General features: G+C 46.2%; 1 protein-coding gene across 5 annotated transcripts in view; it reads left to right on the top strand.

Moving 5' to 3' along the window:
* Positions 1-27,528, top strand: part of ULK1 (unc-51 like autophagy activating kinase 1) — a 130,726-nt gene that overhangs the window by 87,397 nt on the left and 15,801 nt on the right. For 4 of the 5 annotated variants that reach the window (XM_054996231.1, XM_054996230.1, XM_054996229.1 and 1 more), the window contains 10 exons: positions 3,294-3,453; positions 8,711-8,771; positions 10,611-10,700; positions 13,196-13,324; positions 19,283-19,437; positions 19,971-20,054; positions 20,371-20,639; positions 21,094-21,260; positions 26,559-26,674; positions 26,812-26,958. In XM_054996231.1, coding sequence (XP_054852206.1) covers positions 3,294-3,453; positions 8,711-8,771; positions 10,611-10,700; positions 13,196-13,324; positions 19,283-19,437; positions 19,971-20,054; positions 20,371-20,639; positions 21,094-21,260; positions 26,559-26,674; positions 26,812-26,958 — 1,378 coding nt within the window. The remainder of the gene's footprint in view (positions 1-3,293; positions 3,454-8,710; positions 8,772-10,610; positions 10,701-13,195; positions 13,325-19,282; positions 19,438-19,970; positions 20,055-20,370; positions 20,640-21,093; positions 21,261-26,558; positions 26,675-26,811; positions 26,959-27,528) is intronic. The other variant, XM_054996232.1, reaches the window with a different exon arrangement.

The raw sequence follows: 27,528 nt of genomic DNA, 5'->3' as shown, positions 1-27,528 counted from the left end.
CAAGGAGCGGCTGGACAAATACTTGTTGGGGATACTTTAGGCTGTTCCTGCATTGAGCGGGGGGTTTGGACTGGATGGTCTATAAGGCCCCTTCCAGCTCTGTGATCCTAAAACTAGGTGTGATGGATAACAAACCGTTCCTCCTCTCAAAAGACCTTGGTACGTGGAGCACCCTTGCGGCATGATCGTACTCCTTCTGTTCTCAACTGACCTCCAGTGCAAGAACTAATATGCTCTTTGTTGGTAGGATCTATCTGTCTCTTTGGGTGGGGTCTTTTTGTTTCTTTACGCTGTGCAACTTGATCCAGTATATTCATGTGTAAGTAAATCCCGCTGAATTTAATGGGACTTGCACCTGAATAAGCAGAGCAAGACTGGTAGAAAATGTGCCTTCTGTCCTCCATCCTAGCACATACACCAACACCTCTCTTCTTCTCCCCTCGCCCTGCAAATCACCTGCAGGTTTAGGATGCCAGCGAAACAACTAGATGGAAAGTTGCCCGTATCTAACACTTCCTTGCCTACGTCTCTTGTACCTCCTGGTCTAGATCCTCCATGATTGGTTAGTGTAAAGTAGTCCGTCTCCCTGGGGCAAGGAGAACGGATCCAGACACAAGTGAAATGGAGGGCCATGAAAAAAGTCAGGGGTCTAGAAAAGAAGTTCTATGAGTAGAGGTTGAAGGAATTGGGGATCCTGAATCTCTTAAAGACTAAGACGCAACATGATTACACTTTTCAAATACCTGAAGAGTTGTCACCTGGAAGAGGGCAGTGCCTTGTTCTCTGCTGCTCCAGAGGGAAAGACTGGATTTAATGGGCTTAAATTACAAGAGGGTCGATCTGGGTTGAACATTAGGAGAAATTTCCTAATAGCCAGAGCAGTGGGACCGTGGAGCCAGCTACCTAGTGGAGTGTGGGGGGCCTTTCCCCTGGAAGTCTTCAAGCAGAGGCTGGGCAGCCATCTGTCAGGGATGTTCAGGCTTTGGATTCACTGCCTTGAACATGAGGTTGGACCACATGGCCTACGAGGCTCCTTTCAGGTCTAGTACGCCAGAGCAGAGATCCAGACATATCATGGTCTAGCATTATCTCTCGCACTTTGATTGGAGCTGACAGCTTTGCCTTCTGGGATTTCCTGAAAGGGTGAGAGCTTTCCTTGGCCAATGATTGGCTTGCTGAAAGGGGAGAAGGCAGATATTCCACCTGCCAACCTAGCTTTGGAAGCTTACTTTCAGAGGGCATTAGTAAAAAGCTCCCTTTTTTGGAGACCTCTGAAATGCCGAGGAAGACTTCTGTAACAGGTGAAGGGCACAAGAGGGAGTTTGTAATGGTCTTGGCATGGTGGGGTTCCTTTTCTAACTGGCACTGGGCTTAGGTAGCTGTTGCCAGGTCTGTCTCGGAGAGTTCAAAAACATAAGAGGGGCTTGTTTTCTGGCTTGGTGTTAGCAGGTCACTATCCCCAGGGGTTGTTATGCTGAGATAATCCCGATTCATGCAGAGTGCTCCTGGCCAGCCGTTTTGAGGTCATTCATAAATAGCTCCGTGTTCCTCTCTAAACTGCATCCATCAGGGATACAACCTTGGTTTTGTGTACAGCAGGGGTCTCCAACTGGAAACCAAAAGCTGGACCCAAACCCCGAAGCATCTTCATCTAGCCCCCGACAGTCCTATCCAGTTTTAATCAAGGTTATAGTTCAAGTGTTTTGGCTTACAGGTGAGCAAAACAGTTTGCTTCCTATCAAAGGAGCCCCGTGGCTCAGAGTGGTAAGATGCAGTATTGCAGCCCAAGCTCTGCTCACAACCTGAGTTCGATCCTGGTGGAAGCCAGGTTCAGGTAGCCGGCTCAAGGTTAACCCAGCCTTCCATCCTTCCGAGGTCGGTAAAAGGAGTACCCAGCTTCCTGGGGGTAAAGTGTAGATGACTGGGGAAGGCAATGGCAAACCACCCCATAACAAACAGTCTGCCAAGAAAACATTGTGATGCGACATCCCCCCATGGGTCAGTAAAGACTCGGTGCTTGCACACCTTTACTCTTTACCTCCTATCAGAGTTATTATGTTGGTGTCTTTTGTGTATTCCAGAAAAGCAAAAGGCTACAGCCATCTTGAGGGGATACTTTGGGAAGGATTTAATGCTTCAGATTCCTTCCCACCAGCGTTCTTATGATAATGTCAAACTCTGTACATGTTCTCCATATTTGATGCCATTACAACAAGCTGGTGCCATCTTGATTATAAGGCCTTTAAAGGGATTGGATAGTTCTTGCTTGGAGCTGTTTGGGGAATAAAGTGACCCCAAGAATAAATAACAATAACAACAACAACAACATTCAATTTATATACAGCCCTTCAGGATAACTTAACGCCCACTCAGAGCAGTTTACAAAGTGTGTTATTATTATCCTCATGACAATCAGTCTGTGAGTTGGATGGGACTGAGAGAGCTCTGAGAGAGCTGTGACTGACCCAGAGTCACCCAGCTGGCTTCAAGCGGAGGAGTGGGGAATCAAACCTGGCTCTCCAGATTAGAGTCCTGCTGCTCTTAACCACTACACCAAACTGGCTCTCAGCTGGGCTCTACCTGACATAAGTGATCACTTCCAATAAGATAAGAAAATTGATTTGATTTGATTTACTTTCATTTAATCCCCACCTTTCTCCACAATGGACACCAGAGCAGCTTACACTGTTCTCTTCTCCTTCATTTTATCCTCATGACAACCCCATGAGGTAGGTTAAACTGAGAGCGTGTGACTGGCCCAAGATCTCCCAGCAAGCTTCCATGGCAATATGGGAATTCGAACCTGGGTCTCCCAGATCCTAGTCCAACACTCTAACCCCTACAAGCAAATCCAGGGTTGGTTGATTCTGTTAGGTTCCTTCTTAGATTCTTTGAATAAATCAGAGCATCTCCCCTTGGTGCCCAACATGTTGTCACCGGGTCACTAATCACATAACTCAGCCCCCGCTCTGTAGGATCATAACAAACAAGAGCAGAAGATAACTTTTCAAAAGAACCTTTCTCTGCTTCCCACGGAGTGTTCTGTTGGCAGAAGCACGCTGGTTTGGAGCTACTAAAACGGCATTGTTTTGTCTTGGAGGTTTCTTGGAGCTTTTCTTTTGGGGGAGGAAAAAAAACCCTCTTCTGAAAGAAGCAGCTGTTTTTAGACGTGCTGGCAGCATCTCATCTTATGGAGTGTTGGATACAGCTTAATCTAGCGGAGCTGGGAGAATGAAAAACGAGTGGCTTCCAAGGTGGTGCGTTTCAGTCTGTTTCTCTTTTCCCTTCCACAGTCCCTCGCGGAGATGCAGCGTATGCAGGAGAAAGTCTTGGCCTCTCCAACCCAAGATTCTCCCGGCTTCCTACATGGGTCGAAGGAATCGGCGGGCAGCAGTAGCAAGAATTCCTCCTGCGACATTGATGACTTTGTTATGGTGCCAGCTCAATTTTCAAGTAAGCCCTGGCTTTTCCTGGTGTTCTTTGTTTTTGTTTTTAGCAGACACTGGGTGGTGTTTGAGATGGTGGAAGGTGTGCAGATGGAGAGCAGGGCCCATCAAAATAGAAGTCCTTCTGCACTGGAAAATCACAGTCACCATACCACAGTTATCATACCATACCATACAAAACACAGTTACCCACCATGAGCCCGCTTGCGGGGAGGGCGGAATACAAATATGATATAAATAAATAAATAAATGTTGTTCTCGCAGGTACATATTTTTTTCTTGGGGATTGTGTGTGGGGAGATGGGATCACGAACACATGAATCTGCCTTAAACTGAATCAGACCCTTGGTCTGTCAAGCTCAGTATTGTCTTCTCAGACTGGCAGCAGCTCTTCAGGTACCACCTGATCCTTTTAGCTGGAGGTGCCAAGGATTGAACTTGGTACCTGGATGTTCTACCACTGAGCCACGGTCTCTTCCAGATCCAATTCTGCTGGTCTGAAGCAGGCGTGACTGTGCAGAGTACTGATTGGCTGGGCCTCTGTGACATCACCACACACCCTCTCCTCCCCCTTGCAGAAGTAGTCTTTCCGTTTAAGAAATGATTTGGTTTGGCATTGTATGAATGTTGCAAAACGTAAGAATGCAAACAAGACTTTTAACAAATGGGGAGAAAGGAGGAGCAAACCTGGAAATGTGTTTGTGTGTGAGAGGCAGATGTGCATATCCAAGGCAGAAGGAAGATATAGGGGCAAAAAAGCCCTATCTCTGTTTATTTTTATGTCATTTATAGTCTGCCTTTCTCTCTGAGACTCAGGGAGGATTACATAGCGTGAGATCAGCACAGCCGATATCAAGGACATTTCAATAAACAATGCCATAATATAAATAAATGCAAGTTTACAAAGACTTAACACTAGCAAAAATCTAATACAAAGTTGAAGAAATGCTGAAACAGAGCATAAGCAATTCTAGAACTGATGTTAGACAACATAGAACTACCCACTAGGGTTGTACTTAAAGCAACAGGTAGTACATAAGAGCACATACTTAAAGCAATACATAGTACATACGGCAACATAGTGGTGAAGTCTACGGTTAATGATAACTTTGTCTGCTCTGACTATAAAATGAGAATACCTTTCCATTTCCCAAGAAATCTCCAACTAGCTAGTTATCTCAGAACAGAATCTTGAATGTGTTGCTTTGATGGGGAGGCAGACATGCAGGCAGCTTGGTGGACTGTGGGTTGTTGGGGTGCTGAAGCTTCAACTGGGAGATGAGCACTCAACTTTCGGGAGCCCTTGGTTTATATCAGGCATTTTAAGATTCTGGTCCAATTCTGAGCTTGGAACTTCCAGGAATGACTTAAGGCACTGGGGGGCATGGGAGCAGGTGGAAGTGGCGAGCTGTGCATGGCATCTTGTGTGAGCCAGGTCGGTCCATGCTTGACATGCAGATAAGGCATCCAGTCTGCATCCTGTTTTAAATATTGAGCAAATTGCAAGCCTGTTTGTTTGCAGCATCAGTAAGCTCATGCATGGCAGGGTACATGCATGCCGGAGAGCTAAGCTACAATAGATGAATTACGCAAGGGGAAGCACATGAAGGGAGTTGCAGTGTTAGCTGGGAAGCTGAGTTTTAAAAGAGATCGGAAGGCTTTGTCAATTTCCCCTCTCTCTACTGAGCCAGGGAGTTGGCTGCTCAGAGGGTTTGTTTATTTCCTCTTTGCCTCTTAGAAGGGGAGGTGAAACTGAGAGACTCTTCTGGAGGCAAAGAGGAAATTAACAAACTCTCTGAGCAGCCATCTCCCTGGCTCTGTAGAGAGGCAAAATTAACAAAACCTTCCAATCGCTTTTAAAACTCGGCTTCCCAGCTAACATTGCGACTCCCGTCATGTGCTCCTCCTCGTGTAATTCGTCTCTTGTAGTTTGGCTCGGAGTTTTGGTCCTGGTCTCCAACACACAAAGAGTGTCACTGCAGTCTCAAATGCCCGAACGAGGTCTCTGAGGCTGAAAAGCCGGCGTGAGTGAAAGTATTGTGCATGGAGACATTCCGAAAAGGTGGGCGGGAGACCCATTGGCCTTATGTATCCCTAATAAGAAACCTCTGAAACAGAACAAAACCTAAGCATGTGAAGGTCTGTCCTTAGGGGCAATTCTCACTTTCGTGCTGAGAGAAAATTAATACCTTAGCTTTGCATGTTTGTGCGCATTTCTGTAATTGCCGAAGAGTGCGTTACTCCTCTTTCTCTCACATGCAAAATCCCAATTCAGTCATTAATTTGTCGAATAGCTTCGGGCAAATCACTGTCTCTCAGCTTATATCTCCTGTCTGCCAAATGTGAGTAATGGTGGCCTACCTTGCAAAGCTTTTGCAAAGATGAATAAGCTTACGCCCTCCTCCTCCTAGTAAAATGCTTTACTTATGGAAAGTGACATACATATATGTATGTGTGTGTAATGTTTTACAAACTTTCTATCTTTTGAGATGGGGCTTATGGATCATGGTAGGAATCCTCTTGGAAGAGGCATTCCCTCTTGTGTGAGAAAGGTGAAGGAATGCCTCTTCTAAGGAAGTGGCTGCCATTTTTGTAAGCATTGGTTTGAGTCCCCTGGAGTCAATCTGAAAATTCTTTTCCGTACTTCTTATTACACCCCATTGAGGCCACTTGGGAAAACTGAGCTGTGTAAGTATTTAGTTGCACCAGCTTTCCTATAATAGCCCGGTCCTAAGTAGAATAGCTGTGTTCTGAGCCCACAGGCTTCAGCAGACATAGAAGGGTGTATCTTTGTTTAGGGTTGCAATGCAAATCTGCCTTAAAACACACCCAAACTGGCCACCGATCTGCCTGCTTCTAATTTCCAGCCACTTACTTCCTGAAGTTGTGAGCTCACTTCATTAGTCAACATAAAGATGCAATTCTTAAAATTAATTTCTCATTGGTACTTGACCCCAGTTAAATTGCATTATATAAACCCTTCTTTACCTGCAAATTGTTGGAAGCAATGTGGGGAAACAGGGTACTTATATTCACTGCTGGTGGGGTTGTAAATTTATTAGTTCTTTTTGGGATGCAATAATTAAGGAAATTGAACACATAACAACCTATAAGGTCCCAAAATCCCCAGAAATAATTTTACTAAACTATTGGGAAAATCCTGAGATTCCTACTGCCAGATTGGACCTCATTTACTCACTTCTAGCTATAGCTAAACTAACAATAGCTTCAAGCTGGAACCAAAGAACTGCTCCCTCCTTGAATAGTTGGAAAAACTGCATTTGGGACCACTTTATTATGCACAAAATCACAGACCAGATGGCTCAGGGCCAAGCTACAAGTGACGAATGACACTTGAATGGCAAGTGGATTGAGTGGAGGGCAAGTGAACAGGGAAAAATACACTTGCTGTTCAAGTGTCATTTGTCACTTGTAGCTTGGCCCTCGGAGAGAAAACTCTAACTACAAATCATATTTTCTTGAAAAATGGCTTCCAGTCTTAGACTACCTGACTAAAGAAGATACTGGATATAAAAATACAACAAAACAAGACCTCTACTATTCCATGGCTTATCTATAAATTATAATACTCAATTCTGCTTATAAGAAATTCATGTTTTCTTTTCTTAAGATAAATAGGCTACCACTTTGCAGGATTTGTGGTGTGCTGTTTACAAGTTAAAAACTTTTTCTATTGTTATTATGTTCTAAGTTTATGGCTAATGTTGAACATTATTTCCATGTTAATGAATATATTTGTTTAATATATTGTATATTTAAGTACTGTTGTTAGTTGAAAAACTTCGTAAAAAAACGAATAATTTTTTTTAAAAAAAAACATGGCTCAAAGGGAAAGATAAGTGTGTGTGGGGTGGAGGGATTATCTGCCCTGATCAAAACACACAAACATGCTTAAACAACAATGTAAGTTTATTAACAAAACACTAAGAGCAGACCAGCAGCTGAGGAAATGAAAAGAGCAGAATTCTTATCACTTTAAACGCTTGCCCTAAGTAATATGAGATGCAGGTGCAATATATTCCAGGTGATTCCAGCCAAAAGGCAGTAAGGGGAGAGAGAAGTTTTTCTCTCTCTTTCTCTTTGTACTCTTGACAAAAGAGGCAGAATGTAAGCCAGGTAGCAGAATTTCTGCTACATCCGGATTGTGAAGAGCCTTCACAAACAGCTGGGCTGCATGTTTATATAAGAGACTTAAGTGCAAAATGGATACAGCAGAACTTGGCCTATGAAGGTTCTTTGTTTTAGTCTATGAGGCAAAACAATGTCTGGGCTCCTCTGGGCAAGTCTGGGCACATTCTGGGCAATGCCGACTGAATTGTACACATACGGCTTTGTCCTTTAAAACTGAAGGCAAGTCAGTCCATTCAGTTACATACTTTTATGCATCTACTGCTGACATAAAAAGAGGCAGGATGTCATAGTGGTCACAGCATGAGACAAGGATCTGGAGAATTCGGGTTCCACTCCCCCCTTTGTTGTGGAAGCTGGGTTTGTGATCTTGGAGCAGACATACATACACTCTCAGCCTAACTGACCTCATAGGGTTGTCGTGAAGCTAAAATGGAGGAGAGAAGGATTAATTAACTGACTCAGGAGTGCAGCCCTGGGAGAACTTCATTCCGTTCTGAAATTTGGTAGCAGGTATCGTTCTTCAGTCCCATTTGTGTAAGCCGGTCGTGTGGTAAAAACAGCAGGGCCGATTCCAGATGACCCTCCCCATCCTGAAACGTCGCGCGTCGTTGCGTGGAAAACGCGAAATATCACATTTTCTCGCGCGACAACGCGCAACGTTTTGGGATGGGGAGGGCCGTCTGGAATCGGCCCTGCTCTCAGAGCCAAGCTACAAGTGACGCCTGACACAGGTTGGACACTTGTCAGCTTCCCTCAAGTTTTGATGGGAAATGTAGGCGTCCTGGTCTTGCAGCTGTAATGGAGAGCCAAGCTGTAAAACCAGGATGCCTACATTTCCCATCAAAACTTGAGGGAAGCTGACAAGTGTCCAACCTGTGTCAGGTGTCACTTGTAGCTTGGCTCTCAGTTTGGGAAACCTGGGCCCATTCTAACAAAGGCTGGGCCTTTTCAAGGCTCGCTCTTTGGGGCGGATCAACAAAGCACACGCTTAAATCTCTGTATCGAAATCAGTAGGCCCTCCGAAACAATTTCACCTGGACTGAAATGTGACTTGGGTCTTGAAACGGAGGCACTTCACATTTAATCTTTTCCTGAACTTCTTTGAAACCTAGGTGATCTAGCGGCGGAAGCTGCCGGAGGGAAAACCATTCAGGACAGCCTGATGTGCAGTGGGTAAGGGAAGAGTTTGACTTTAATTTCTAATAATTCAGTGAAAAAAATGAAACTGCCCAATGCCCTCCAACCACTGGCCACTTACGGTGAAATGATGAGCAGTTACTCCAATCTAAGCTCATTGATTTCAATGGGCTTAGACTGGAGTAACTCTGCTTAGGATTTCACTGTTAGCCTGTTAGAATAAGGTTTCCAAAACCTCGGGCAGAGAAGGGTCTTTCCTGTCACCAGCTACCTGAGACCATTGCATCTGGAGATGGCAGGGACTGAACCTGGGGCCTTGCGTGCATGCAAACCAGAGGCTCTGCCGTTGAGCAGTGTGGCCCTTCTGAAAGAATCTTTGCATCCCTATGACTGCACGTTCCTGCAACACCTCCAGCTGTTGGGGATGGTGAAGTTCACTTTATCTCTGTGGTTATTCAGTTTTTGGTGATAGTTTCAGGTGTTGGTTTGTAGTAGAAGAGCAAGATTTGGGTTCAATAGCACCGTAAAGACCAACTAAAACTGATTTTAAAACTGTTTTATGGTGTAAGTTTATTATAAATGTTTTTATTCATGTAATCCGCCCTGAGCCTGTTTGTGCAGGGAGGGCGGAATAAAAGTCGAAATAAATAAAAAATAAATAAGTAAACTAGATTTCCAGGGTGTGAGCTTTTGAGAGTCACAAGTCCCTTCATCAGATGGAGCTCTAATCCTTGAAAGCTCATACTCCGGAAATTTAGTTTGTCTTTAAGGTGCTACTGGACCCAAATCTTACTCTTCTATTTTTGATATTTGCAAAGTTTGTCCTCTTCAGCTCTTAGGTTGCATCAGATGCCCCCACAGGCCTATCTGTTGTTCTAAACTGATAGGCAGGCAAAAAAAGTTCTCTGCCATTTTTGTTTTGTTCTTTCTTCAACGAGCTGCTGCTCAAAATGGCAGCTGGAAACCAGAATTTTGAGAACTGCTATGCAAGGAGCACATTTTAGTTAGATCCCCCCCCTTTCTTTGCCCTACCACAAGAGTTCAGGATAGTTTAAGGGCCAAACTACAGGTTACGTTTTTTGACAATTAAGTCCTTGTTCTATGCACCTAGTTTATTTTTCCCACAGTCACAGAGCAGCGGTGGGAAAAGGCGTTTTTTAAATTCTCCAGGAGCTGAATGGACTTAGCACAACAGCACAGGGGGAGGAGGGACTGTCGCCTTCCCCTCCTGATCTGCCATTTTCCTGAGCCACCACAGGGCAAGTGCTTCTGGGGACTTTAAAAACACCTTTCCTTGCAGCTGGGGTGTGATTGCAGGGAAAGCAAGCCGGTTGTATAGGAATGTAACGTGTAGTTTGTCCTTCAGATAAACCCATATCAAGTATGGTTCTTGAATCCCATGGGTCAAGGAAGTCGAGGGGAGAATACTATGGAGAAAGTTTGTACTAAGCCATTGCTGTACTCTTGGTAGGATGCAGGTCTGTGATGTGTATCAAGAAAGACAATCTTGCTGTGTTCCTGTACCTTAAATATATGCCAGCAGTGGAACAGGGCAATAAATCTGGGCGAATTATTCTCCTCCTCTGAAGAGGACAGGTGAAATTAGTCTTTGCCAGGACTTTTTTTCAGCTGGAACGCGGTGGAACGGCATTCCGGAACCTCTTGAAAATGGTCACATGGCTGGTGGCCCCGCCCCCCTGATCTCCAGACAGAGGGGAGTTTAGATTGCTCTCTGCACCGCTGAGCACCACGGAGGGCAATCTAAACTCCCCTCTGTCTGGAGATCAGGGCCACCAGCCATGTGACCATTTTCTCTAATTTATCTAATGTTTATCTAATTTATCTAATGATTATCTAATGTTTGTTTCATCGTAGGAGTTCCCTGGTAACTTCAGCAGGTTTGGAGAGTCAGGGGAGGACGCCGTCTCCTTCGCCCCCTTACTGCAGCTCTCCCAGCCCTTCAGGGTAAGAAGGAAGCTTGTGGGGTTGGTGGCACTTATCCATTCCCCCCCCCCGCCGTAAGAGAGTAGCCCTGTTCACACGTTACAGTGAACGCGTGTACAATCCGTGTACAATGTGCATGTCTTGAGTAATGCTCACGTGGCAATCAAAGCATGCCCAGCTGAATGTGTGAAACTGCTCATTTATCTGGGCACTGGTCCCTGGTTTCCTCTGTAAAGTGAACTCACTCTGGCTCTTTCTTACAAACAAGTGTATGCATGTAGCGGTAGGTTGTATGCACATTCACTGTACTTGTGAAGAGGGCTTCTGTATACAGTGAATGCTTGATTTTTTTCCCGTTCTGCCTGTGTTGAGTAATTCAGTGCATGTGCAACTGAACATGTGATTGACACCAGGTACTTGTCCCTGGTTTTATTTGCAAAGTGAATGCATGCGGTGTCTTCTTACAAACAGGTGCCTAAATATACATGCAGAATGTACATGCTTTCACTATAACACATGAGCAGGGTAAGGATATGATGCAGATTGAACTATGCTCTTGCTGAATCCTTTGGGGCTTACTATACTTTTGGACATCCTGGGTTTGCTCTTGGAGAAAAGAGAAAACCCAATTCCCCTTGCCAGTGGTAAATTGCAATAGGGACTAGCAAAGATAGTGACACAGCTTACATCTCTCTTCCAACTCGTCTCATGGCTTCATGTTTCAAAGGGACCGCAGTAAATACTCTGAGAATCACAAGTGTAATATCACCTTTGGAAGCTTGCTATTCCCCCCACCCCATTTTTTTTCTTTATTTAAACTATGCACACTATAAACAATAGCATAAAAGATATAAACAATAAACACAGAAGATAAGAAAAACAACATAACAATACATAAACAAAACAAAAAGACCCTAAAAACTACAGGTTGAGTTCTGATTTCCACTGTAGGCAATATTGGAGTTTTCCACTTTTACTGCTATGATAAAATATAAAAACAAAGTTCCAAAGCTTTTTTCCAACTGGCTGTCCATTATTCCCAACAAAAAAATCTCTGGTTTCAACTGGATTCTAGTCTTCAAAATCTTCTGAATCAATTATTGTATCTGCAACCAGAAACTCTTTGCTTTCTTACATGTCCATCACATATGATAAAATGTCCCTTCTTGTTTAGCAAATTTCCTACCTGCATTTGAAGCACCCTTGTACATTCTAGCCATTTTTTCAGGAGTCATACACCAACGATACATCATCTTGTAAAAATTTTCTTTGATACTAGAACTTAGTGTAAATTTTAACCCCCTTGACCGCATATTTTCCCATTGCTCCATTAATATGTCATGTCCAAATTTTTTTGCCCATTTTATCATATATTCTTTTACCTGCTCTTCTTCCGTTTCAAACTCAACAAAAGTTTATACATTTTGCTATTCCTGATGCTACAGAGGTGGGTGCAATGCAAGGCTGCAGCCAGACTTTGCCGTTCAGGGGGAGAAAGGGGTGCCACATTTCCGGATGGAGCATCAAAGAAAGGGATGGAGAAATCGTCAATTTCTTCATAGCCAGCAGTAGCTTCCAAGCCTGTCCTTTTGAATGTTTTAATCAGGGCTTTTTTTCAGCAGGAACACGGTGGAACGGAGTTCCGGAACCTCTTGAAAATAGTCACATGGCTGGTGGCCCCGCCCCCTGATCTCCACACAGAGGGGAATTTAGATTGCGGCGCGGAGGGCAGTCTGAACTCCCCTCTGTCTGCAGATCAGGGGGCAGAGCCACCAGCCATGTGACCATTTTCTCCGAGGGCCACCCACTGAGTTCCACCACCTCTTTTCCCAGAAAAAAAAGCGCAGGTTTTAATAACAACAAAAAACCAAGAGGAACAGTAAACATTTTTAAGTTCGGGAGTTTTGACTGACTTGCTTAAATCAATAAGAACTTTCTTGCCCTTTTAAAGTACCTTGCAATGTTCATCATATTTGCAGGGTGGGGATTGATCTGGGAATGTTACAAAGGTGATTTTGATCTCAGAAAAATTCCTCCTGATCCGGGAGAAGTCTTGGAAGGACAGGATGGTTGGATGCGAGTTTCCAGAGGAGTTAGCCGTGTTAGTCTGTAGTAGCAAAATCGAAAAGAGTCCAGTAGCACCTTTAAGACCAACTAACTTTATTGTAGCATAAGCTTTCGAGAACCACAGCTCTCTTCGTAAGATGCATCTGACGAAGAGAACTGTGGTTCTCGAAAGCTTATGCTACAGTAAAGTTGGTTGGTCTTAAAGGTGCTACTGGACTCTTTTCGATTCTTTAAAGGGAAGCTGCCATGTTAGAAATGTTAAAAGTCTAATTTTTTTTTTTAAGTTTGGAGTAGGGTAAATCAATGTTCTTGGCAAAGCAGTGCACACGTGTGCTCATATCCTCTGGCCTTCTAGATGTACTGGTAGAAAGATCAGCTTAGATTACCTTTGTTAACTGCTTTATGATAGGATCCCTCACAATTCTCTGTGTTTTGTTCACTTCCTGCAGCAGACCTGGCCAGTTTTCATCGAGCAGCAAATACGGGCAGTCGGTCCCCATCCCAGTCCCTACGCAGATCCACAACTACCGACGGATCGAGCAGAACCTTCAGTCTCCCAATCAGTACCCTTCTCCACGGTGGGTCATGAGACATGACAGGACGGAGGGTCTCAGGAGTTGTTTTTTGTCCAATGTGGGAGGAAGTGGAAATTGGAGAGGGGGCACTGGCTATTACTGTCTGGCTTCCTCAGAAGTTCATTGTGGTTTCAGGCGGTGGGAAGGTGATTGGCAAACACATTTTTGCCCTTCCTGACTCCCTTCAACACAGAAGTTTCCTCCTAGGCCTCTCCGTTCCTCAGAAATGTCAGCCTTTTGCAAAGCCCTGTTCACAAGACATTCAGTTGTCCGCAGTTGACACCCGGCCTCCCTCAACACCGGTCCTTCCCCCGGCAACCCCTCCCTCAGAGGGCATCTTCTCTGAACGCCTGTGCAATGCTGCCTCTGCCTTCTCGTTGAAAGATGACCTTAATGAGCCTGCCTGTTCCACTCCTTTGGCCTATCCCCTCATTTAGGAGCATATTTTTATCCCACTTTTCAGACAAAAATAGTTTCCCATAGCAATTAAAGTTCGATACACAATGCCTCTGGCAAGTACTGTGCATAAAGGAAAATTGAACACAGGTCCTGCCTTCAGACTTGCAGAGGGGGTCGGGCATCCACAAGAGAAAGAGGATGGAGGAAATAGGCAAAGGAGGCCTATTTATTTATTTATTTATTTATTTATTTATTTATTTATTTATTTATTTATTTATTTATAGTTCACCATTCTCACTAAGACTCAAGGTGGATTACACAATATGAGCTTAGTACAATCAATACCAAGGACATTTCCATACAGTGTCAAGGGCATTTCCATAAACAATGTAATAGGATTTTACAAAGACATGGCATTAGCAAGGATCCAAGAATTGAATTGCTGAAACAGAACATAATCAGTTCTAGGACTGATATTAGATAACATGAAGCACAGGTAGTATGTAGGAGTACATATTCAAAACAACAGATAATATGCAAGGCAACGTAGTGGTGAAGTCTTATGGTCCCTAACTCATTAGCGAAGCATCTGAGACCCCCTCCCTACAATACTTTCCTCCTATTTGAGTAAAAGCCTGTTTGAATAATTTGGTTTTGCATCGTTTGCGGAAAGCCCAGGAGGGTGGGGGCTCTCCTGACCTCAGGCAGGCCATTCCACAGGGTGGGGGCCACCACAGAGAAAGCCCGTGTATGGGCTGCTGTTGATTTTGCCCATGTGCAGTTACACCTGCAAGACACCCTGTTCAAATGAGTTTGTCAGATCAGTTTGACAAACGCCAGAATGAAACAGCGAGTCCTTGACAGAAGTAAATGTCCAGTTTTGTCCAAGCCCACGTTCCCTTGTTGCTATTCTTGTTGGGAAGGGGTGGGGAAATTGCCCGGAGGCCAGGAATCCTTTAGCCAGTGAAAAGGCCAAAATGGCCTTTCCCTCTTGCCTGCAGTCTTAGGGCAACTGATAGTTGGGGCAGGTTTTTTCGTGATGGGTGAAGCTCGTTCTCTTTGCTGTGGAGTTTTTTCTGAGAGGGACAAGGGTAGAACCTGCTAGTAATAGCATTGTCGGGTCCGCTTGCCCTCCCTGTGGGAGGGGGAGGGGAGTCCCGGCACTCATCTTACTGTCTTCGCATAATGATGTCACTCCCAGGAAGTGACATCATCACACAGGGCCCAAGAGTGCTCCCGTGCTTTGCAGCGGGCTGATTTGGGCCCCAAACAGGGTCCGGGAGGCCTGTTCCCCTGCCTTTCCATCCCCCACCAGCCAGGTGAGTGTGAGCAGGAGGCAGAGAGTGGGAGCAGGGGATCCCCTGCACCCACTGAGGAATCTGGCAGCCCCTCCTAGTAGCCTTTGGGCCTCTGACTGATAACAGGCACTGGAATATTCTCCTTTTTGCTGTAGACATAATAGACCATCTCTGGCCAAAATGGATCCTAAGTACATCAGATTGCCTTTGTAGGCATTCCCTGCTGCCTTTTCTAGTCCCACTCCTTCCCTTTATGTGTTCTTCTTCTTCTTCACCTTCATTTTCTCCTCCTCCAAGGCCAAGGGCAGGGGGAGAACTGGGGGTACAAAATCCCAGGGGAGGGCTAATCGCTCTGTGGTCCTGTGAAGCTGGGCGTGTCATGTGAATTATGTTCGTATGATGCTGGCTTCAGACTGGACTAGAGGGATTTTTGTCTGGGAGGGCACCAGTGGCTCTTGGCAACCCTTTCACCCTATCAGAATTTAGATTGGAAGCTCATTGGGACAGGGAATTTTTCCTATTACTCTGCAAAGCCAAGTATTCCTCCTTTTTTCCTGGGTCCAGTGGAGGATCCCCCTCTCTGCAGTTCACAGCCACCATTGCTGAGGCCATTGCAGGGAGAGGAGGCAGCGAGTCCCTCCATCCTCTCCCAGCCTCACTGTGAATCTCCTTCCTAGGGAACTTTCTGTATTAAGTTTCAGTTGTCATTTCAGTTCCTATGAGCTGCTTTGGAAGCCAAATCTGGCTAAAAGTCAAGCTAAAGGGAGAGTCAAGAAGCAAGTGTATATGCATGATTTTCTCTAGATGATGATAGCAAGATTAGATCAGGTCACCTGTACGGTGATGTTTCCTTTTTTAAAATGTAAATGTGCTTCTCTGCTTTGTTAGATGGTTCAGCAACGTGTCTCAGGCCTGTTTGTTGTTACCAAGTGATTCAATTATGGTGTGAGCAATCCGCACCTCCATCTCAGGCTTAGGAGTCAGTCAGGTTACACCGGATGTCGGGCCCTCAGGCTGCACGACAGATTCCATCCCTCTCATGCGGGTGGCATTTTTCCCCCTTCCAAAGTTACTTGGCTCTCTCCTGTTGATCTTGCCGCAATGCCCTAGAAGCTCAGTCTCCTTCATGGCGCTTCCGGACCGAGAGCAAGGGGGAAAGGAGCAGCTATTCGGGAAATACGGGATCTTTAAAAGAGCTCTTATTCCCAAAGTGGGATTTAATCAACTTTTTGGCAAACGCCCATCTGTCATAAGCAGCAAAGGAAAAGGCAAGTCAACACAAGAATCCAGCCTGTCAGAGAGGTGAGCTTCTTTTTTCAGTCTTTCTTTCAACTCTTTCGGGCTGTGGTTTCAGCCACTCTTTCCCAACAGACGATATCAAGAGCCGTGTTGGTCCCTTCAACTGGACCTGGGAGCTTGGAGTCAAAATCGGGCAGGCATTTGGGACACAGCTGTTCTCCCAGCAAAGTCCCAGCTTGACCTGGAAACCGTTTATAGTCAGGGGAGCCAATGGGCTGCCTGGGTGGGTGGAGCCAACGTTATCGCCCAAGGGGTTCTCATTTCTGCAATCCCAGCAGCACACCACGAGGGACGGCAGAGCGAAGACCCTGGGGATTTTTGACGGACTTTGTTTTGTCTGTTTTTGCAAGTGGCCCTAAGAACTGTGCCTTTTACGATGCCTGCTTCGGGGATAACATCATTGTGGTTTAGGATATGGGACGCCGTCTCTTTTTTAAGGCAATTTGAAGTCCCTCGAGCTGCTAAATTAGAATGATCTGATGTACATGTTATTAGGTGTGCTTTTAAAAATGTACGGCATCCGTTGCCGGTTGTCCTAGATGGAGCATTAAATCTCTTGTTGGGGCTTGTACGTGTTCTCTCTTTCTCCCGCACGAGGCAGGCACGTTACGTGCAACCGCCTGGCTGCATTCGTCATTCGAACGTGCATAATGCAAGTGGGCATGACATCATCGCACAAACATGGGGAAACGAGATGGCTAATGATGTCATTCTCTCCTGAGAAATGCAGCTGAGCGTTCACAACGAGGCAGCAAAGGGCTTGTTTGTTTGTGTCTCCGGTTTCCTGCCGTCTCCATAAAATATGCCCAAAGGAACGAACGATAAAATCAATACAAGCAGCAACGTTAATAAAAGAGCAGGCTGAGAACACAGCGTAAATATACAAAGAAGCATTTCCAGCAGGGAGTTAAAAAGGCAGTGTCACAGCAAACGGTCTCCAAAAGGGGCCATCTGTGGATACAGCACTATTTAGAAGAAGTTTCCTTTCTGCATTTCGAAAGTGCAGTCTTTGAAGGATTTTTTAAAAAGATCTTTGCACGTATGATTTTTAAAAAATGTCCGTTTGATGCTATCCTTTAGGTCAGTCATTCTTAAACAGTGGTCATGACTCATCTACAATTGGGTGGGAAGGCTGAGCGTGCCCCTCTTTGCTACACTAGGAAGATGAGAAAAGAGGGCAGATTTATTGCATTCCCTTCTCCTCCTCTCCTTCGCCCTTCACCCCCCCCCTTCATTCCCAGGGGCTTGGCTGGCCTAGGATTGATTGCCACTAGAGGTGGGCATGAACCAAAATACAAACCAAAGTTCATCATGAACTGGGCCATTTTTTGGTTCGCGAACCAGTGTTTCATTGGAGGGTATTTCTAAGGAACCACGACGGTTTACCCAAATCAACCCACTGACCCACCTAGTCCAGTGGTGTCTATTTCAGTTGGTAGTGCTTCTCTAGAAAGAGTCTTTGCACCTGAAAAGGAACTCGCGGCACGTGATTTGGCTGCCAGTTAAATAACAGAACTCCAGCATAGCCCAAACAAACCTTCGACACATGACAACACTGCGGGGAAGAGAGGATAGAGGCCACCTCCTTTAGGCTGCCCGTGCCTTTCCAGAAAGAGTCTTTCCCGGCCCTATTACCTGAATTCCTTGCCACAGGGAGACCAGATGTGCTCGTGCCACCTGGTGAGCTCTTCCCAGTTCTGCAGGTGCGTTGCTGCCACCCATTTGATTGAATTCAGGTCGCTAATAATGGGTGCAGGCAGGATGTGGCATGCTGGCTAGCAGACCGCAGTGTGCTCTCACACCGTTTGAAGTGTGAGCAAGAGTCCAGTAGCACCTGCAAGAGTCCAGCAGCATCTATGAGACTAACAAAATTAGTGGTAGGGTATGAGCTTTCGTGAGTCACAGCACACTTCTTCAGATATATTTGAGCAGTGGCTGTAAAAAAATACTTGGCTGCCGTCTGTTCTCTTGGCGCATAACTGAGGATCCCCAAAGGACGGTGTCTTTTTGCTCCTAGGATCGGTCTGTTCCGTACGTTCTTGCAGTTGTATTCCCAGCACAGCTGTTAAGAGTGATTGATGCGGGAAATGATAGAAGGTCACTCTGCTCCCTGAAGGAACTGAAACTCCTTTTAAAAAATGATTAAAGATGTCGCTTGTAGAAAGGGGTCTTGCTGATACCACCACCCCCTGATACTCCCTTAGGACCTATTAGCTCAGAAGGAACTGGGCCCAGCCGATCTGTCATTGCTGCTGACAGTATCTCTGGCTTCCCACACCAGTCTTATGAAGGGCGTTTCTCAGTGGACGGTCTCAAGGTGTGCCAAGTTTTAAGTGGGGAGCTGGGTGGGTCTGCATTAGAACAGCAGGATTTGAGTCCAGCGGCACCTTAGAGACCCACAAGATTTTTAAGGAGTAACCTTTCGAGAGTCAGAGCTGAAGGTGTCTGAAGAAAGGAGCTGTGACTCTCGAAAGCTTACACTCTGAAAATCTTGTTGGTCTCTACGGTGCCGCTGGACTCCAATCAAGGTGTGCAGAGTCTCCCGGGATTTCAGGAGCTGATGGTTCTTTGGAAACAAACATCCACGGCAGTTTGTCGTAGCGTTACTTGAGACTGTTGCGGGTGACCCCACCTCCCCTTCCGAGCCTTACTAAGCTTTCCTCTGGCATGCCAATAGTGCTGACAAATTCTGAAAACCAGACGAACCTGTAAGAGTATGTTAATTTGTGGTATTTCTACACTGCCCTTCTACTCCCTGGGCTTCATGGCTGAGTGGGGATTTCACCTGAAGCTTCCCAGCTTCGAACCCCCATGCTGTAACCAGTGTACATTGCTGCCTTTCCGGGGTATTGTGGCAACTGTTGCATTGTGGAGGAAGTTCCCTATTCTCCTTTTTATTTTCAAGATTTGTCGTGCCCCTCTTCCACTGGTTCTGGACTAACCGTGTGTTCCTCTTTCCTGTCAGGTCTGGTGTGGTCAGGAGGTCGAGTAGCACGAGCCCACTTGGCTTTGCAAAGGCCAGCCCTTCCCCTCCGTTTGGTGCCGGGGAGCATGGAGCGGTACCCTCTTCCCGGAGGTTCTCCTTTGGCGGTGCAAAGCCTTACACGCCGTCCCCTCAAGGTAAGCTATTTTTTACCCCCTTGGTTCAGTGGCACAGTAAGAAATGTCAAGAGACGGAATGTTATTGGCACACGCTTTTCCCTCCCTTCGTCTCTGTATTGGATTTCTGCTTGTCTTCAGATGTCTGCCATCCTGACCTATTGTACTGTTTATTGAACATCCCACCCGCCGATCGTATGGATTTTTACCACGTTCAGTTTCAGTGAGAAAGGCAGCCTATAAATAACATAAAATAAATAGATTAGAACGTTGCTGTAAGGAAATCTAGATCCAGAGGGGTAAGCCGTGTTAGTCAGTGGTCGCAAAATAGTAAAGAGTCCAGTAGCACCTTTAAGACTAACCAACTTCATTGTAGCATAAGCTTTCGAGAACCACAGCTCTCTGCATCTAACCATGCATCTGATGAAGAGACCTGTGATTCTCAAAAGCTTATGCTACAATGAAGTTGGTTAGTCTTAAAGGTGCTACTGGACTCTACTATTAAGGAGATCTAATGAACTTATAATGTATTGTCGTCTTTTTTTTTTTTTAAGTGGGAACCATTCCTGAGCAACCTGACCAGACGATTATTCCTTCCTCTCTTGGAGCAGAGATGAGAAGCCGGGTACCCATACCTGGTATGTCACGGCTGGGTTTATCTTGGGGAGGGGCTGTGGCTTAGTGGAAGAGCCTCTGCTTGGCATGCAGAAGGCCCCAGGTTCAGTCCCCAGCATCTCCGGTTAAAAGGACCGGGCAATAGGTGATCCAAAAGACCTCCACCGGAGACCTTGGAGAGCTGCTGCTTGTCTGAGAAGACGGTGCTGACCTTGATGGACAAAAGCTCTGATCCAGTATAAGGCAGCTTCCTGTGCGTTCATCTTGGTTATTGCAGCCTCCCAATTCCTTATTGCTCCCACATGTGGTGCCCATGGCCGTCTGCTTTTCTCCCTCCAGGCGCCTCCGTGCCTGACCCTTCCCTGCGAGGGATGGGCTCCCGCCTCCACAGCGCTCCCAACCTGTCAGATATGCATTCCTGCCGGCAGAAGATCACCAAGCAATACTCGGATCCCTTGGTCGCCCATTTCAGCCACGCCCCTCAGTTCAGCCATGCGCCAGCCAGCCAGCCCACGACGGCGCATGGCCGCCCGCTGCGGTCTTCACCAAAGCTTTCTGAGTTTATGCAGAGGAGCCCCTTGCCGACTATTATGGGCTCTCCAACGAAGGTATTGACGTCAAGGGATCTGCTTTGCGGCCTTGTCCTTCTTAAATCCAGGACATTGGTTGTTTATGGAGGGGGAGATTGTCAGAGCATTGAGGTCCACAGTCTTTAAGAAAGGGTATGGTGGAGGAAACAAGAATATGACGACTTCAGACACTTAATTCTACTATAAAGCCAGCATGAATTCTGGGCCGTTTCCACATGGCTTACCTTGTTCTGGACAACAGCGAAATCTCACGCGAAATCTCGAGAGATTTTCGCATGATAACAGCGTCTTCTTGTGTGATTTCGTGCAAGATTTCGCTTTTCCCCAGAACAAGGTAAGCTGTGTGGAAACGGCCCTGGTATGAAGTTTATCTGAGGTGAATTCATTTGCTATCTGCTGCTACTTCTGACAAAATACAACTCTCTTCTTCTTCCCTCACCCCTGCTTTCTTTTTTGCATTGTTTTGATGAAGGCTATGTCTCCTTTTGAGTTCAACAAAAACCCCAGCTCCCAAAACCTGCTCGCCCTCCTGGCCCACCAGGGCGTCATGATAGCCCCAACGAGGAACAAGACTCTTCCGGACCTGAAGGAAATGGGCCACTTCCACTGTCTGAGGCCTATGGAAGAAGCCAAGGGCAGGTATGAGGTTTCCTATACAGTTGCCTCAGCACGCGTGGCACAGTTTGCTGTTGGTTATTGGTGTGGGGAAGAGGAGGATCTTATTTAAGCGAGCAGCAGTTCTCCGCCCTTTCTTCCCCCCCATTCCATAAGCCCCGGCTGAGCTTCGAGGCCCTCAGGATCATCACACAAAATGTCCCACCGTGATTCACAAGCTAATTTGGGTTCAAGTTATTTGGCCAGGAATCTCCCGTGCTTTTCAGATGCCAACACCTCATTAGTGATTGGGGCACATGATTCCTGATTAGCATGGTACTTGCTTTGGGAAAGGGAGATATAACAACAACAACAACAACAACAATAATATTTGATTTATATACCTCCCTTTAGGACCGCTTAATGCCCACTCAGAGCGGTTTACAAAGTATGCTATTATTATCCCCACAACAATCCCCGTGTGAGGTGGGTGGGGCTGAGAGAGCTCTGAGATCTGTGACAGACTCAAGGTCACCCAGCTGGCTTCAAGTGGAGGAGTGGGGAATCAAACCTGGTTCTCCAGATTAGAGTCCTGCCACTCATAACCACTATTGTGGCAGGTAAGGAAGATGTTTCTGCTAAGTAGCCTCTTGATTCCTCTTTGCCCTTATGTCAGCCCGAGATCTTTAGCCGTAGACATCCATGGGGTGTATGTGAAGAGGTGAGGCTCCTCTGGTTCCTTGTGTCTAAATTATGTGGCAAGTTATTCTGTAATAATAACAACAACATTCAATTTATATACTGTCCTTTAGGACAACTTAAGGCCCACTCTGAGTGGTGTACAAAGTGTGTTGTTATTATCTTCACAACAATCACCTTGTGAGGTGGGTGGGACTGAGAGAGCTCCAAGAGAGCTGTGAGTAACCCATGGTCATCCAGCTGGCTTTAAGCAGAGGAGTGAGGAATCAAACCTGGCTCTCCAGATTAGAGACCTACTATTCTTAAGTGCTGACTCAAGGTCACCCAGTTGGCTTCAAGCGGAGGACTGGGGAATCAAACCCAGTTCTCCGGATTAGAGTCCTGCTGCTCTTAACCGCTACATCAAACTGTAGAAAAGGGGTAGTGGTGGCATGGATCTTGACCATCTCATCCAGGTCTGAATGCAGTAAATATGTCTGGTAACCACCTAAGTGGTACTTCCTGCTGGGTGCTTCAACCATAGCCACCATATATTGCCCCAGACTGAGCATTTATTTATGTATTACATTTTCAAGATTTTGGACACGCCCTGCCCATGTTTTCCTTTCACAACAACCTTGCTTGGTAGGTTAGGCTGAGAGGTAGTGGCTCAATTGGCATGCAGTGCCAAGCTGTGGTTTGGCACTTACATGAGTAAGTTGCACATGTTCTGATTCCCACCCTTTTATGGCAAACCATGGTTCAATGTAACATGTAAACCAGTTCGGAAATAACAGGAAAAGTCAAGTTTGCTGTGAAACAGAAAGGCAGGAAATAGCAGGGGCGTGGGACAGAGGGGGAAGGAACAAGTCTGAGGGCCAAGCTACAAGTGACGAATGACACTTGAACAGCAAGTGAACAGACTCACATATATTCCTCCCTGTTCACTTGTGCTCCACTTGCGCTCCACTTGATCACATGGGCGCAAGTGGAGCGCAAGTGAACATGGAGGAATACATGTGAGTCTATTCACTTGCCGTTCAAGTGTCATTCATCACTTGTAGCTTGGCCCTCAGACTTGTGGGCAGCACCATACAGCCTAGCGACTTGCTTGAGCATCGTAACTGGGTGGAGATTTGAATATGGATCTTCCCAGTCTTAAATCCACACCGTATTCACTGCACTATGCTGGACTTCGAATATCCATGCATTTTCAATTCTGGATCAGCTTTATGCCTGTTTTCAAATTTCTGCTGTCCTTACACCATTGTATTGTTCATTGAATGTCCCGGCTGTTAATCGTATTGACAAGTTCTATATAATCTGCCTTGATTCTCAGAGCGAAAGACGAACTATAAATAACATAATTTTTAAAAGTACAAAGTTCTGTCAGAGCAAGCAAGATAGTTGACCTCATCACAGCGCCAATCCTATTTATCATAGCCCAGACTGTGGGAGAGAGACGCAGTCCATGTAAATGCTGCTGGCATCCCTTAACCAGCCTGCCAAGACATTCGGAGTCATGGCCCCAGATGAGCGTGGAGTTGTTTCATAATTGCTTTCTTCCTCTTTCTTGCACCGTTCCTTCTCATGACGTCCTGGGGTTGGCTGACGTGGGAGAACTGGCTTGGCCCCAGATCTCATCCGGTGTGGCAGTTATAATCCTGCTGTTCCTTGAGGAGTGTCTTGGCTCACCTGAATGACTGATAAATCCAGGACATGAGAGGTGATACTTGTTGTCAAGCCCGCCAGTCTTAAAATGTCTGGTGTGAGCTTTCAGACCTGGCATTTTTTTTTGCCACCTTGCTGAGTCAAGGCCGCAGATTAAAAGTCCTGGCTGACAAGCTGCTCTCTACTGCGTCAGCGCAGGAGGGACGCTTGAAAAGCCTGCCTGCGTAGGTTGTGTGCTTCCGCTGCTGCACACAGGGCTTGGCTTTTGATGCGTGTTGAGATGTACTTTGGGATGAGTTCTGTACACTTTCGCAGCATAACGGATGCATCTCACGGGCTTCCCCAGCTGGAAATGATGGCGGAGCGCTCTCAATGTGTGTGAAATTTTGTGGAGGGTGAGAAGGCAGGACTCTGCCCTGAGGAGCTTACCATCTCAAACTTCTCTTCTGCTGTGTGTTAACATTCGCCAGTCCACCTGAAGAGTGAGAGCAGTAAGAGGCTCAAATTAATTTAAACATTGTGTATGAAAATCCCCCAAGAACTTTTCTTGGAAATCCACTCTGTCCTTTCTCTACCATCCAAGTCAGCTAATTTGATTTACAGGATTTTGGAGAACATGTTCACAAGAGGGTGAGGGGGCCTGCCTCCCCCTCCTATGAGTCTTACTTCCACAAGCACCTCTCCTTCCCTGCCACAGCGCTTTGCAGAAACCCCGAGAAACAAGAAAAGCAGAGGAGAGAGAAAGGGTTACCAAAACCATACAACTGGACCACTGTGGTATAGTGTTTAGAATGTCAGCGTAGGACTTTGGAGACTCGAACACAGGTCTTCTCTGAGTTGTGAAGCAGACTGGGTGGCCTTGGGGACCACTTGTTCAGTGTAGCCTACCTCACAGGGTTGTTTTGAGGATTGAATTGGGGGAAGGATAGAAACATGTATGCCCCCCAAAGCTTTCTTGGAGGAAGGGTGTGAAGCAAAGACAGACTTGCCAGCTTAGTGTGGTTAAGAGCAGCAGGACTCTAATCTGGAGAGCCAGGTTTGATTCCCCACTCCTCCACTTGAAGCCAGCTGGGTGACCTTGGGTCAGTCACAGCTCTCTCAGAGCTCTCTCAGCCCCACCCACTTCACAGGGTGATTGTCATGAGGATAATAACAACACACTTTGTAACCACTCTGAGTGTGGCCATAAGTTGTCCTGAAGGGCGGTATATAAATTGAATGTTATTGTTATCTCTGATTAATTGATAGGGAGCAATGACTTCTGCCTCCTTGTGCTGTTGTAGTTGCCCCAAGCACCGTTTAGGACTCCTGTTCTGGATGCCCGTTAGGTTTTGGGAGTCCGGTGCTCCCCTTGCCACTTGGCTGCAAGGCCTGCTGACTGGCTGCCGGTTTGCTGGTTGCTGCATTGTCCTTGGCTTGAGGCGAGCCTCTGTTTCCTTGCTGGTGTATGTTTTTGAGTTACTCTCGACAAAATGTGAACATTCCAGCTTCCAAAATCTGGATCTGTGACCCTGCATATTTCTTCCCTCCCTGCTCTAAAGGGATGTTCAGAGCCAAGCGACAAGAGACGAATTACACGAGGAGGAGCACATGAAGGGAGTCGCAAAGTTAGCTGGGAAGCTGAGTTTTAAAAGAGATCGGAAGGCTTGGTCAATTTCCCCTCTGTACAGAGCCAGGTAGATTGCTGCTCAGAAGGTTTGTTTATTCCCTCTTCACCTCCTAGAAGGGGAGGTGAAACTGACAGAGTCCTTTTGGAGGCAAAGAGGAAATTAACAAACCCTCTGAACAGGGATCTCCCTGGCTCTGTAGAGAGAGGAAATTGACAAAGCCTTCCGATCTCCTTTAAAACTCAGCCTCCCAGCTAACATTGCGACTCCCTTCACGTGAGCGTCCTCGTGTAATTCGTCTCTTGTAGCTTGGCTTTCAGCCTTTGTATACAAAATGATGTTCATTGCAGGCTGGGTTTAGAACAGAAATATACATGCCATCCTCCCTGAGGTTCTGCTTTTCATTTTATTAAAACAGCCAAGTGGTTGGGAAGGCTAAAAGCCCTGTCCACCTTGTTTATTTGTTGCTTTGAAAATATAGTATGTAGGACAGAGAGGAAAATGGGACAAATTAATTGCGATTTGTGCACTCTGCCCTGATTCTTTATTAAAAGAGGTGGGTCAGGCTATCCTGTCTTGATTCTCCCCATTTTGGAACGTTCCACTGCTTCTCTTTGCAAAGGCAGAGTTGGTACCCACAAAAGATAGCAACAGAACTAAATAAGCAGCCCATATCTGAAGGCTGGGAGGACCTCCCGCCTTCTCGTCTGGCTAGCCGTTCTGCCTCGGCCTTTGGGAACATATCGGCTTGATAGGGGTCCCTTTTAAGTGGCAAATTCTGGATCATACATATGGCTGAGCTCTAGACATCTTTTGGGGTCCCTAAAAACAGCTGCGTGGCAGGGATGGGGGATAGAACTCCAGTTGCTGGGAGAAAAAGGAGTTCCTTCCATGCTCTTGCTTTGATCAAAAATTCTCTCCGGTCAGCTTTAAGCATTGACGGGGGAATAAAGACAGGCATGGTATGGGGCCTTGTCTTTTTACCCCTGCTGCTATTAAAAGAAGCCAGGGAGACATTTTTTATTGTGAAAAATGGCACAGGGAAAAGCTCCAGTCCTACCCCCTGCTGCTGCCCTCTACTTCAGGAGATCCTATCATAGATTTCATATGTCTTGTTACATTTGACTCTCTACTTCTGTTCCTTAAAAATGAGCTCTCCCTAGCTGTTAGCTTTGCAAGGGCTCCATATATTCTACCCGCTGAAAATCGCTCCCTTTCGATTGAGTTGAGAGAGCCTTCCCACCCTACAGACTTGATTCTCTGCCAAAGCATTGCAGAGAGAGTTTCCACCCCAGCCCTACCCCTTGTGAGTTGAAGTGAACGGTCTTTGTGCTTCTCAAATACACTCCCTTCCCATGTCTCCCCCTCCCCCCCCTCCCTTTTTCAGATCACTCAGTACTGGCCGCCTCACTGACCTCCTTCTCAAGGCTGCTTTTGGGGCCCAGATCCCAGAAGGTGGCAGCAGCGACAGCTTGAACAATGAGAGGCCCATGGAAATCACAGGTACTGGGATGCTCTCGCTCTTCCTTCTTGCTGTGTCCGGTTTCCTGCCGGGCGCTGTCTCATTGGCCTGAATCTGATCTGCTTGTGTATATTTATCTTTTTCCCGTTTCTTACATTTTTCTGCTCTTCCTCTGCAGCTCCTTCAGTTGCTGCCTGTGGAGGTAACATACACTCCGGGGCCAGGGATGGAGGCTCGGCAAGCCCTTCCCCAGTGATCTTCACCGTTGGATCCCCTCCCAGTGGGACGACACCACCGCAGACCACTCGGGCCAGGTTGTTTTCAGGTATTCCCCCACCTTTATACCATTGCATTCATAACTTTGGTCTTTTGATGCAGGGCTGCATGCATTCCGTGTTGCTGCAGAAGCAGGGTATGAAATGCAGCCAGGCCTACATACATGCATGGTTGGAATGTACTATAACCCTCCAGAGCAGACTCACTGCTTTCGATGGAACTGACTATAAATCACTCCTTTACAGCACAATCGTTGAGTTTGCAATTCAGGCATTAAACACTTAAGCCTCTTGAAATCTGAACTTCAAGAACAAAGGAAGTGTCAATACTTTCAGCCCTGCTCAAAGCCCCACGGGCTTTAGTGTGCCCCGCATGCACGCATACGCACAGCGCACTTGGTGATTGCTTGTTTCATTGTCTGGGAAGACTCCGCGCACTAAACAGGGAAGCCTCCAACCGTACAGAACTCTATTGCCACCACAGCTGTTGAAACGAGCTGATTAACTATCAAATGGAGCTATTTTTGTTCATTCCTTCCTTTTGAGGGGAATTAGTCACCTGAGGATTAAATAGGGACCATATTTGTAATTGGTATTTGGTTTGTTAAAATGGGGGGGGG

Source organism: Eublepharis macularius, chromosome 13 (assembly GCF_028583425.1).
Source record: "Eublepharis macularius isolate TG4126 chromosome 13, MPM_Emac_v1.0, whole genome shotgun sequence".
Taxonomy (NCBI): domain Eukaryota; kingdom Metazoa; phylum Chordata; class Lepidosauria; order Squamata; family Eublepharidae; genus Eublepharis; species Eublepharis macularius.
The sequence above is the reverse complement of the archived record's forward strand: the minus strand, read 5'-3'. Positions and strand labels throughout refer to the sequence as shown.